Source organism: Grus americana, chromosome 1, assembly GCF_028858705.1.
Source record: "Grus americana isolate bGruAme1 chromosome 1, bGruAme1.mat, whole genome shotgun sequence".
Lineage (NCBI taxonomy): Eukaryota > Metazoa > Chordata > Aves > Gruiformes > Gruidae > Grus > Grus americana.
Window position 1 is genome coordinate 92,039,904 of NC_072852.1, and position 12,123 is coordinate 92,052,026.

At 46.7% G+C, this 12,123-nt stretch overlaps 1 protein-coding gene across 1 annotated transcript in view; it reads right to left on the reverse strand.

The window, feature by feature from the left end:
• Window positions 1-493: 493 nt before the first annotated feature.
• GAP43 (growth associated protein 43) overlaps window positions 494-12,123 on the reverse strand; it is a 61,610-nt gene continuing 49,980 nt past the window's right edge. Inside the window, exon 3 of the mRNA XM_054813197.1 lies at window positions 494-6,550. Within this exon, the coding sequence (XP_054669172.1) occupies window positions 6,462-6,550 (89 nt within the window). The 3' untranslated portion in view covers window positions 494-6,461. The remainder of the gene's footprint in view (window positions 6,551-12,123) is intronic.

Genomic DNA, 12,123 nt, shown 5'->3' on the forward strand with positions numbered 1-12,123 from the left:
ACATCACCAATCTACACCCAAGCAGATTCCCTTACTTGGAACATTCGAAGCCCATCATTTTGCCATGGACATTTTGCAGATCCGTGGTGCCGAAGCACAGCTTCCCCCGTCTCAGCCTGGTTTCAGGCAGTGTCTAGACAGCCACACGCTAGCCCTTCCTGGGTCGAGAGCGTCTGTGGCGATGTCTGTTTCTTATTGTACAAATACCTAATCTTTTGCATGGGGAGACCGCATCTTGCATCAGGCCTCTATCTTCTACCTCAATAGATATTTAACAACAGTAAAAACATACTAGGGCTTTTACTTCACCCTTTCATTTTAACATAGCTTTTTACCCAGAAAGAATAAGTAGGAAGTATTTCTTTCCAGAGCAACAGGGCTTGACTGAGAAGGTCAAGGGAGAATGGAAGAAATTTTTCATAAAAGCATTGAAATCCTACACAAGGGAGAAACTTCTATTCCAGGAGTAAATAATTGCACACAACTACACATATCTATAAGTGAGAGACTTTATTTGAACCAATTTTTCAAATACAGACATCTGTATTATTCTCACTTCTCGGGAATGTTTTCTGCTCATTTTTGAAGCTTGCAACCTTAGGACAATATTCAGGACATATGTGTACATTAGATCTCTGCAGATGGACACATTCATAATGCACAAGTACAATGAGTGAGAGACTCTTTCCAGATCCTCACACAAGAGCATCGGAAATGGGCCGCTCTAATCGTCAAGTTCTGCTCTTATTAGCTTCCAGACACGTCACAGTTCTTGATACTCTCTAGGCTGTAGCCTCCTTCTTCAGGCCCCAATTTACTACTGTGTTACTTCAGCTGTATGCCAGTGTAACTCCTCAAAATAGGGCTTAGGTGATGCATAGGGATGTGTTTCGTTCATTGGGAGCAGGCATGAGCAGAAAAACCAAGCTATTGGATGAACGGTTCACCTAGGATTTTCTTTTGCAAGAGTAGTCTAGGTCTCAGGCTGGGATTTGGGGTTTTTTTGTTGGGTGGTTTTTTTTTTGGAAGTGACCAGTGGTTCTGGATGTGTAATACATGAATCCTGATGTTCAGAGTATACAGGGGACCTGTGGATTGGGCCCCAGCAAGGTGTCTCTCAGGTTGGGCACTCCAGACGTGAACCACTGGGGTCACTAGCCTGTTCTGCAAATCTCGGCCTTCACCTCTTCTTCCAAGTATTGCTCAACAGAGGAATGTAGTAATAAAGCATTGTAGACAAGAATGCAGGCTCACACATGACCTGAGATCAACACCCTGAAAAATGGATAGAGGGTAGTGCTTTCAGGACCACCTAAATGACTCATGATCTTAAATTCTGTTTTGGAAAATGACTGAAGAATTTTAGGCCTGAGCCCCCAAATTCACTGCAGAGAGGAGTTGGGACATCCTTCAGCATCTGGGCCTTAGGAGCTTACATCTCTTTGCAAGGCAGTGAGATGCATGCTCTCAAGTGCCCACGTCACTTAGGTTATTCTGAAAACTGTACCCTATATACATGTGGGTAGATAAGGGGCAGACTTTCACAGGCACAAGTGGCAGTTAGACATGTAACTCCCATTGATTTTTGTTTCCCCCTCGGGGACCTGGAAAATCCCCCCCCGAGGAGTTGAATCCTCCTCTCGCATTATTTTCACACCAGATTAACACCACTGGTTCCAGTGGAGCGACTCCTGAGTTACCCCGGTGTGAGCGAGAGGAGAACCAGTCCTGAGGTGCTCTAAATATCCAGTGAAAGTGCTAATGTGGCAATGGGGAAAAGCAGGGAATCTGAGCACAGGCCTGGAAGAGGACACCCACCACCCCCCCCCACGTCGCTGAGCTGCAGGTGACCACCCAACGGACTTCTTAGCCAAGAGGGGCCACAAAAACATTCATTCAGATCCTTCCCTCCACCTCCACAAACCACAGCCGCTCTCTCTCCTTCCTAAGACACCTATCACAAACACCAGACCTTCAGCACAAAAAGCCTCACGTGCTAGTTTGCCATTCAGAGAGTGCAGGAAAAAAGAAATATCTCCTGTGGGGAGTTTGGTATGAACTCCCTCTTTCTTTTCTTCTTCTTTCCTTTCTTTCTAAACCCCTCTCCTCCGGTCATGGCCATTTCTTTCATTTAGAGTGACACGTTCCCCAACTGATGGTGTTTATGATGTCACCATAGGTGAATTCCTTCTAGCTAAGGCCTCTCACGGGGCTGCATTAGGGTTTGAGGTTGGAAAACATCATGTCTAAAGGGATCTCAGCAGGATGCCCTTCCTCTCCCTTTGGAATGTGGCTCACGGTGAAGCTGCTTGGCTGATGCAACTATTGCAAGGGTTGTGGGGTTTTATACGGCGTCAATGCAGACAGTCTGTGGCTGCCACAAGTGTTGCAAAGCAGACCAAATTCATGCGAATGATCTACTGCATTGACGGTGGGGGTTAGGTTGGGATCTTTTATACTTTTCCAAGGCTTAGTCTAGATGAGGTGAAATGTAAAGAGCTGGCCTACAGCTGGTACAAGCATTCAGTATAGATGTGGATCACCAGCATATCTTACTACAGAGCATGGAAAAAGCCCCTCTTGGACTCTGAATTTCCACAGCACTGTACATGAGGTCAGGCACCATATTCCCAGTGTGAGTCCTTCTGACATGCCCTTCCCTCTCCATACCTAAAGTAACAACGTCCAGGCAAAGCTATATCCTCTTCAGGGAGAGAGGATTAGATATATATACTCCCTGGGGAATTCATGTTGGTGGTTGCATCAGGAGTAGTGGAAAAGCTCCAACTACTCTGCTGGGTACTCTTTGCTCCACTCTTTACTTCTGGGACCTCCTGCCTCTTGTGCTGCTCTCAGCTCATTTGATATCCTGCTAGAAAAATCGTTCCTCAAATACCCCTGTTCTCCTTCCAGTTTCTGTCCCATGCTACATCCTTTATACTGTTTCCTTTCAGCCTTTTAAAATTTGGCTGAAGAGGCAACTCAAGGAAATCCAAATGCTTTTCTCTGCTCTCTTCCTGTACCCTGAAGACAGCCCAGCTTCCTATACAAATCTTGTGTATTACACATTAAACCACTGCCTGGTGAAGGCAGGGTTTGTCTGTGTGCTCTCTCTCACGCTGTCTTCGCCCTGACTCTCTGGCAGGATCAGGACACGATACAATAAGAAAGATAGGGGGGTGCTTGGTTACAGCTAGTAATTTTAAACTGGAACCAAGGGAGAGGAATTAGTATTTAAATTATTTAGGTTTGCAGTTGGTAACCACATACCCCATTCTCTTTGGGGGGGAAAAAAACCAAAACGCAAAACCCAACCCTTTGTTCTCTAAGCAACATGGCAAAGTATGCTCTTACAAATGTCAAAACACACATGATGCCCCAACCATCAGCCAAGGGGGAGGCAACATGCGAAATGCAAAGATAAAACATCCCCGGGGAGAGAAAATGTTTCTGTTTTTTGAGGAGGGAGGAAGGCCTATGTCCAGGAAGACATGAGAGGCAGTTTTCTTTTTCCTTATAAAGTTAAAAATTGTATAAAGTGGAGGCAAGGTGAAAAGTTTGGGGTCTGAAGTCAGAAGAGCAGGGACACCACTTTGCAGAAACAAGCAAGACAGTCCTTAAGAAAGCTCTTTTAAATGGTCATGACAGGAGATGAGGCTAAACAAAAACCGTGCTCTCTCCTTCCTGCCTCCTCCCAAACACCCCTCCCACAAATCCTGAGAGCTGAACCTCAGTTCTCTTGTCTTGGTGCTAGAGACACGGGGCATCTGCAACGTCCAAGTTGGAATGGGCCCCTCATGTGCTACGAACAGCAAACATACTCTACACCTCTCCTCTCTATGCCTCGGCCCCCCGTGTCCATCAGAGCGCTCTCCCTCCCCAAACACCATCCAGCCCCCTGCCACTTCCACGGCAAAAACGGGCAGGGTAGTGAGACCTGACATACAGTCCAAGCAATGCCTGACATCCGCGCTACATTTGCTGAATTGAGGTCAGGCTGGAAGGTGTCTCAGGGTTTACCACCCATCATGACATGGGAATATTAGCATATATATCGTTTATGAAGTATGACACAATACCTATCTGTCAGTCAGCCCATCTTTCTACCTATTTAGTCTGTCTAATCTACTTTAGCTAGCTACGTTTCACTATCTCTATCAATCATCTATTGCTCCATATTATCTAATTTCTTCCTGTCTCTCTCTCATCTTTTTCACTCTAATCTTTCTTACTCTAGCTATAGTCCCCTTTCTCTCCCTATCATCCATCTATCCACTCGAAAATCTTTCCCCCCCTTATCTCTCTAATCCCTGTTTTTAAAAATCTCTGTCCAATCTCTCTCCCACTCTCTCTTTCCCTCTCTTTTTTTTTTTTTTTTTTAAAATCCTCCCACTCTCTCTCTCTTATTTCTACACAATGCCAGGAAGCACGTGGAAATGAATCCTGACACGTTTTGATGGCACTTCCAGTGAGTGGTCTATGTTCAAACCGATCATCTCTGAGGAGACACTGTTCAACTTTTCTCCCTATTTCCAACAAAGAGATGGAGGAGAACAAAGGAGTAGGGCAGGGAGGGCCAGCCAGCCCTCTGAAGGCTGCAGGGCTGCCACTCCAAGCATCAGCCACCAAGGGATGTTGGGACTGTCAGCACACCCATCTTTTTGGTGTTACTGCTGTGAGGTCAATTTAATCGTGGCCCTGCAGCATCCTGCAGCGTACGCTGGCTGTCATTGCCAATGCATCCAGGAAACCATGCACAAGCTGGTGGGAAAGCACACGATAACAATCAGGGCAGTGAAAGAGCAATAACTGGGCTTTTACAAAAGCCCAGTTATTACTGAGTACATTTTAATTGTTCACTCTCACAGATCATAAACAGAGCAGCAGACCCCGACGGCTGTTCAACCTCAGGGCCAGGTGTCTGTCAGCCCTGCACCGGGACAGGCCGGGTCTAGCGGGCGCGCGGTTGGTGCACACCAGGGAACACCCCGCGCCCTGAGGAACGCAGTAGTGGATATTGCCGAGGTGGGGCTCTGCCCGCAGCGCCAAGCCTCCGCCACGCTTTTAGCTGGATGTGGGGGAAAGGCCATAAACAACAGCTAAAAGCTTTGGCCCTTGCTAGAGCTGGGCGAACCAACCTGGGTTTCGCCAGGGAGCAGGAATGAGGTATTTCTCAAAGTGCTCTCGACTGGCTCTTACACTACCAGGCCTTGTCCTGCCCATGTGCTTATTTACTCAATGCAAAGGCCCAATTTATTTTGCCAAACAGAACATTTTTGGAGGACCACGCCATGTTACTCAACAACTTCTCCAACCCCATCCCGGTGGGGCGAGCATCACCCTGCTGCCGGGGCGAGCTCAGGCCCCGGGGCCCTGTCCCCTCACGGCCCTCGGTGTGGTCCTTGGCAGGCATTGGACCTTCAGCATGGACCAAAGCTGGTCCTTCTGCTGGGACCCACAGGGTTGCCCGGGATCATCCCTCCAAGGTCACCATGCTTCTCCAAATCAGGGCCTAGAGGTCTCCTAGAGGGCCACTTATTTTGTTCTTTCCTAAAACTGACTTTGCTATTTTCATTATTTATGTTAGCAGGTGCTAATGCCTCACTCAAAATCCAAGCCTGCTTCCCTTAAAAATCCCCTCAGCATTGCCAGGGAGTGTGGTCGGTCACTGACCGGTGGTCAAGGAGCACAGCGGGGCCACGCAAGAAGTGGCCCATGAAAGACCGCAGGCCAGCAGGATGTACGGCAGCATAGAAATGCGACACGGTGGTATTAATGATCATTATTCTCATTTATTATAATTATTGTTCAGTTTGAAAAAGGAGCCTGGAGCCAAGCATTATGCTAATTGGCACATTGTTTTTTGTTCTTTTAGTTCTGAAAACAAACTGGGGTTTAATATGAATTTTCATTTGTTTGTTGTGTTTGGTCTTTTCTTTTTTTTCTTTCGTTCATTCCATCACATTGAAAAAGGAAGAAAAGGATTTTTTTTTTTTTTTCCTCTTTAGTTTTAACTCACTCGGTAAGTCTGGACTCCTCAGATGAACGTAACATTGCACACACACACACTTGGAGAAGAGAGAGGAGAGAGAGAGAGAGAGAGAGAGCGCGCTCGCGGTGGGCAGACAGACACACGCACGCGCCAGGTCAAAGAACTCTGATACAGTGCAAGAATTTTCCCAAAATGATTGGATCATCATTACCAAAAAACTCGCCATAACAACACCAAGAAACAAAGAAATGTTTAAGCCACACTGTTTGACTGGGATTTTTCCTGCTTTTTTTTTTTTTTCTTTAAATGTTTGCCACACAGAGAGAAAAAGGGTTTAAGTGGGAATGGGAGAGGGACGGACAGGCTCACAGATGTGAGCAGGAAGGGGGGAGATCGAGATTGGGGTGGGAAGGAAGGATAGAGGATAGGGGGAGGGAGGGAGGGGCAATGGGGAGTCATTTCTTAATGTTCAGGCATTTTCTTGGTCCGCCTTGCTCTCTTCTTCTTTCACCTCTTCCTGCTGGGCACTTTCAGTAGGTTTGGTTTCTTCTACAGCATCTAGTGGGGAAAGAGATGGTCCAGGGTTAGTCAGCCATGATCTAGAGCATTCTGCACGTGCACACAGCCATCACGTAGCGGACTGCATGGCTTCAGACTTCTCTCTCCCCAGAGTGACCCAGCTCTCAAAGTCCCTGGCACTTCTGCAGCATAGAAAGAACGTGCTGGGGTTCGGCCCAGCAGGCAAGTGTGTAGCTCTCGTGAAACACCTCCAGATCAATCAGAAAGCATATGCAACTGGAAGGCGCCCTCTAGCTTGCTCCTGATGTGGCAGGCAACTGACATTCATTTCATCAGGCACACTCATTGGCTTACCAGCTGTATCAGACACCTGCATTACCCTTTTACTGAACACACTGACTGTGTGAACCACTGTTGAATTGTTGCCCCCTAATTACCAATGTGGATCCTCCCAGTCAAGACTTAGAGATCATGAAGAGAAAACTCCACATGCAGTTGAAGCCTGCAAGACCTAGAAAGAAAAGTTTAATAACCTGTAACTCAGACTTCTCTTAATGCTGAACAGAGATCTAGAGAAATGTCTCTAAGACTTCACGAACGGGAGCCTTCATCTGGGAGGTCGTCACATCTCTCCAGTTTTCTGGGCTCTCCTTTTGAAGGCAGAGCTGCCCTGCGGGAAGCAATGACTGTAACTAGAGGCTGGGTCTGCCTGTCAATCAGACACCTTGTCCTTGGCATGCCGTTCACATGAGAAGTTAAAATGAACACTAGGAGCAATCCCACAACAATGAACTAGACAGATCAGAACCAAGAGGAGGGCAGAGGCAGCTGGGAGGGACAAGGTAAATGAAAGGAGTGGCCCTCAAGCTGGAGTGATCTTGCTGTTGGGTTCATTCAGCCCAAGACACCAGGCCCCTCTTACTGCAGCAGGATGGATTTAATTGTCTCTGAGTTCCTGCTGACCAGCTGTCATCGTTTTTAGATCAGGGTACACTAACATGTTCCTGGACCTCTTTCAGAAGCTCCGCTAAGGTCTATGCACCGCGTGGATTGCTTTTTACAGGTGAAGGTGACAGTTCACCCAGGGCTGCAGGGCTGTAAAGTAGTATAATGCACAAGGGTCTTAGTGCACTGTAGTGGATGGTTCGCTCCATCCCCATCTCTCCCCGTTCCTCACTGACTCCCCCTCCCACACATACACACAGACAATGGAGAGGCCAAGCAAGCAGCATCACTCCAGATTTAGGATAAAGAACAGGGAAAAGAAACAAGTGCTGAAGGGCTGGGTGGTGTGTGACAGGTCACAAGATTGGTATGTCACATACCTCAGCGCTGACACTTGACATACCTCCAAAGCATCACAGTATCTCTGGTGGTTATTCGGAGAGCACTGGGGGCGTCCCTGGACAGTTCCTGGCTTCTCTGATGTGCTATCAGATTATGTTATACCAGCAAATAAAATGGGCCAGGGACTGCTCTCTGGCCCTGAGGCCAGCTGGCACCACACAGGTCATGTCCATATGGCTACACTCTCTTACTCTCCAGAACATGGTGGCTGTGTCTGGGAGCTGTCTGGGGCAAAGCTAGCTGGCCTATTCAAAAATCACACTGTGGCCCACGCTGTCAGCTTAACGATACTGAAGTTCACATGCCAATGTTTAGTTTGTGAGGGTAGCATCCTCACACCCATGTTTAGCATTAGTGAGAATGCTAATTGGGATGTGAAACTTTCCTTACTGACACCGTTTATGCATTTTGGCCTGGTCCACTTGATGCCATCAGATGGCAGACTTGTATTTGCTTCCAGCACTGGCAGTAGGTGCTGCATTCCTGCTTCCCTCTCCCCCTCAGCTCTTTAGCTTTTAAATATGTTCCTAGGCACCACTTCCATATGGATCACCCTTAAGATGTGTGTAACTTCCTATCCTGAATCATCTTTATTAAAGGCTCTCCTTCTGGACCTTCAAATACTTTTTGTCTTAGTAAACTCTGACTGTTGATTTTCCAAAAGGAAAAAGTCTGTGGGAACATCCCCACGGCCCAGTACCACAGCCTGAGCCTCTGCACCTGCAAACCCCCATCAGCAAAAGCATCTGTGGACTTTCTTTCCCTTGGTGCTGAACAGCTAAACAGAGTGCTACTCAAGGATTCTTTCTATATATGATACAGCTACAACCGTTAACCAAAGACAAAATAGGCTACTGATTAAAATAGGATGTAAGTATCACTGGAACGCAAACCAGGCCAACTTGCCATAGTTTTGTTAATTTTCCTGAATGACTTGATCACACTCCACCGGGGAGGGAGGGGTGTCCTTTTAATCCTGCTCTTCTCCAAGGCATTCATAACAGGAGATACGTTGAATTATGGCGCTGAGTGTAGAACTCCAGTGCACAACCATCTACCCCTAAATTTGAGCCAAAAGACTATCATTAAGCAGCAGCAAAACATGCTTTGCTGTAAGGCTCTGATAGATCCTAGTAAGAGAGAATTTCTGGTTTTTTCTGCCTGTAAGTGCAAGATGAATGAAAGAGTAACAAAGGATACGCAATGCAGCTTCAGGAACAAAAGCCCCAGAGACTATATTTCATTATGTTTAAAACTTCTGTGTTCCTACTGAAGATTTTAGCACAGATTTTAGCCAGGAGACCCCACAGCCTCCTCAGGGCAGCACAACAGAAGGGTCCATAATGCAGCAAGCACAGGGATAGACACTGGGAGGTCCCACATACCTGCTGTGATAGTGAGTGCCTTGGCCAAGACATAGAAAACGCTAAGTCACACAGATGTCCCTGTTACATCAGCAGCTGAAAGTGAGGTCCAGCTTCTACAGTGGTAGGCACTTCACAATTGTCCTAGCAAGACGGGCAGGAAATCTGGTTGCACTCAAAGTGGGGGAGCTGGCAACCTCAGTGACATGGGGTAGGTCACAATGTTTCCCACGCCATTCTTGCTCTTATGATAAGCAGGCAGGTTGAAACACAATTTTCTGCAATGTTTTGTTCCCTGTTGGCTCACCACAGTGGCAAATCTAATTTCCAGGGAGTGCCTGTGGTGCCCAGAGATCCCTGGCTGGCAGAGGAATTGCGCAGGGGTGCCTCGCTGCTCTTCTCTGGGGAGCTGTTAGTGGTAGGCAGATGACTCTGCTGAAGCAGCCCAGAGGCTGCATTGATTTCTGCCATGGCTGAAATAGCCTGGACTGACTCTGAGGTCATGGAGCAGCAGAAAGGATTTAAAGTCACTTCACCGCATATTCAAGTCAACAGAGAGGAATCATACAAACCAAATGCCGGACACAGGGCAAACTAGTGCAAATTTTCATGACTGTGGATGTCCCAAGTATAAAGAAGAGGTCAACCTTTCTGAATGAGAATTGTCACAGAAAATTCAGCCAGCCACTCTCCCTCTTTTTTCTTGCGTGGTGTTGAAGTAATAAGGGTAAATACCCTACGCACTGCTGCACCCTGCTAAGCTATATCTTATTTCCTAGCAGCTTTAGCAGCATTTCATTGATCTTTGGGATGAGGGAAAAGAAGCAACCTGGTGTTATTATACAGTAATGAAGTTCAGCAAGAGGTAACATCACAAAGGATAAACAATTCAGCATATAAAATAAAGTTCAAGCTGTGGCACTGCTAAATCACAGCAGTGAAAAGAAGAGGATTCTGTCTGTGCAATGGGAGCAGCACAGCACAACCCTACTGACATCAGGGCCAGTTAACAGCAGTTTCTCATTCATGAGGAGAGGTGAGACAGTTTATCTGACTCACCTTTCACCAGTTTGTTTGATGCAGGCTATTTCTGCAGTATGTTCTCCCGGGTTTTCTCCAACCTAGTTTTCAACGTCCCAGCAAAGGAGTGCAAGGTATCCCTGCGGAGACTACTAGGTAGCTATCCTGGGAATTTCATCAGAGACGATATTTCTTACATTGTTTTTTACTCAATACTAGGCTTGATTTCCAACTTCCTTGAACCCTGGGCTGTCACACCTGTTGGTTTGTAGTGGACAGATACAGTTATATAGACAGAACTATACAGTCTTGGCATTTTACATTCGCTTTGCACTTTGTTGGACTAGGTGCAAAAGGTGACTAAAAAGCAGGTGAGAATTCAGGGCATTTAGACAAAATGTTCTGTCCCCTGCTTGAGGAACAAAAGCACATCATCCTGGGTGGCCAAATTTTCACCTGTCTAAAGCTGCATCCCTTCTGAATGTACCAGCACTGTGAGATCTGCTGCTGCAAGAACAGAGTTCCCTGTGCGCACTTGCAAGCGAGAGAATAAGCAGGAGGTAGTGAGTTATTTCTTAAGATGGACCTGGACTGGGGCAGCACCAAGGTGCATGTGAAGTGATTACAAAATGGGAAAGTAGAAGTGGGAGAGGATGGACATCTCACCTAACTCCAGGCATCTACAGAGATATCTCCAGCTGATCTTCTCACCCTCTGCTCCCTTTTTAATTAGTGGAAATAAACATGACATTTCTAGGACTCTATTAACATGACCTATTTAGACACCTACTTTAGGACTTTCAGCCTAGGAACACCTACATCTTTATCAAGCCAAGGTGGAGACATCCACATTTGTTCTAGAGCATTACAGCCACAGAGCAAAAAGAAGGGCCCAAACTAACAAAATGAGAACACAATGTGTTCATGCATGGAGGAAACAGAACAGGAGGGCAGGCTGAGCTGTGATATGAAGCAAAAGAAGCTTGAGGAGGCACCAAAAATAAAGTCTTTCCTGAAGGATAAAGTAAGAATGGCTAGGTCAAAAAAAAACCAACAACAAAACAAGACCAAGAACAAAAACCACCTAGTTTGTGCTTGCAATCATCACCCTCACAGTTGTTCTAATGCACATCAGTCATCACTTGCACTGTTCCTAGTTATTCCAGCACCGTGGTCCCCCCCAGACACAGCTTTGAAATTTTAGTTTGTTTTGCAGCTTTGCCTTTTGTTTCAGTCTTTCAAAACCTATGCTGCAGTCCAAATCATCCTATAGCATGGGATAATTTTGCCGCAGAGACAAGCATCTGTGAGCTGAGCTACCGCCAATCTCACTTCAATCTAGCACCCTGGACGGGGCAGCAAAGTTGAGAAATCTTTTGGGCAGCCTCAGACAAACCTTAAGCTGTGACTGCAGAATTGCCTAAGCGATAAAGCTGCGCGGTGGGAGAGGCTGAAGTACATCTGCTTCCCAGCTGAAGGGCCTGTGGCAGAGACATGCTTCATACCTACAGCTCCAACTGGTACCTCTAGGGAACTGCCTTGCCCATGGAAGAGAAACAATATGGAAGTAAACTACAGATTCTTGCTGAAATAGGGTCTTAGAGAGCTCCTGCCCCTCAGCATTCCATTTATTTCCTGGAAAGGGCGAGAGTCATGTCTGTGAGACCTGCTGGGGAGCAAACGCCTCGAACATATGCAGCTCTGGTTGCTGTAAAGCTGAAGCAGGCACGCAGGCAGCAGTTTTGCTGGATGGTGGTACTTCCAGCTGCCTTTGCCTACACTGTGCTCTAATGGCTGAGTGTGCAGGCTCCTCTCCAAGTCTCTCCACTGCCCTACATTAGTGAAATTAGGTTGAGTGGATTTCCGGGTAAAACACTGTCT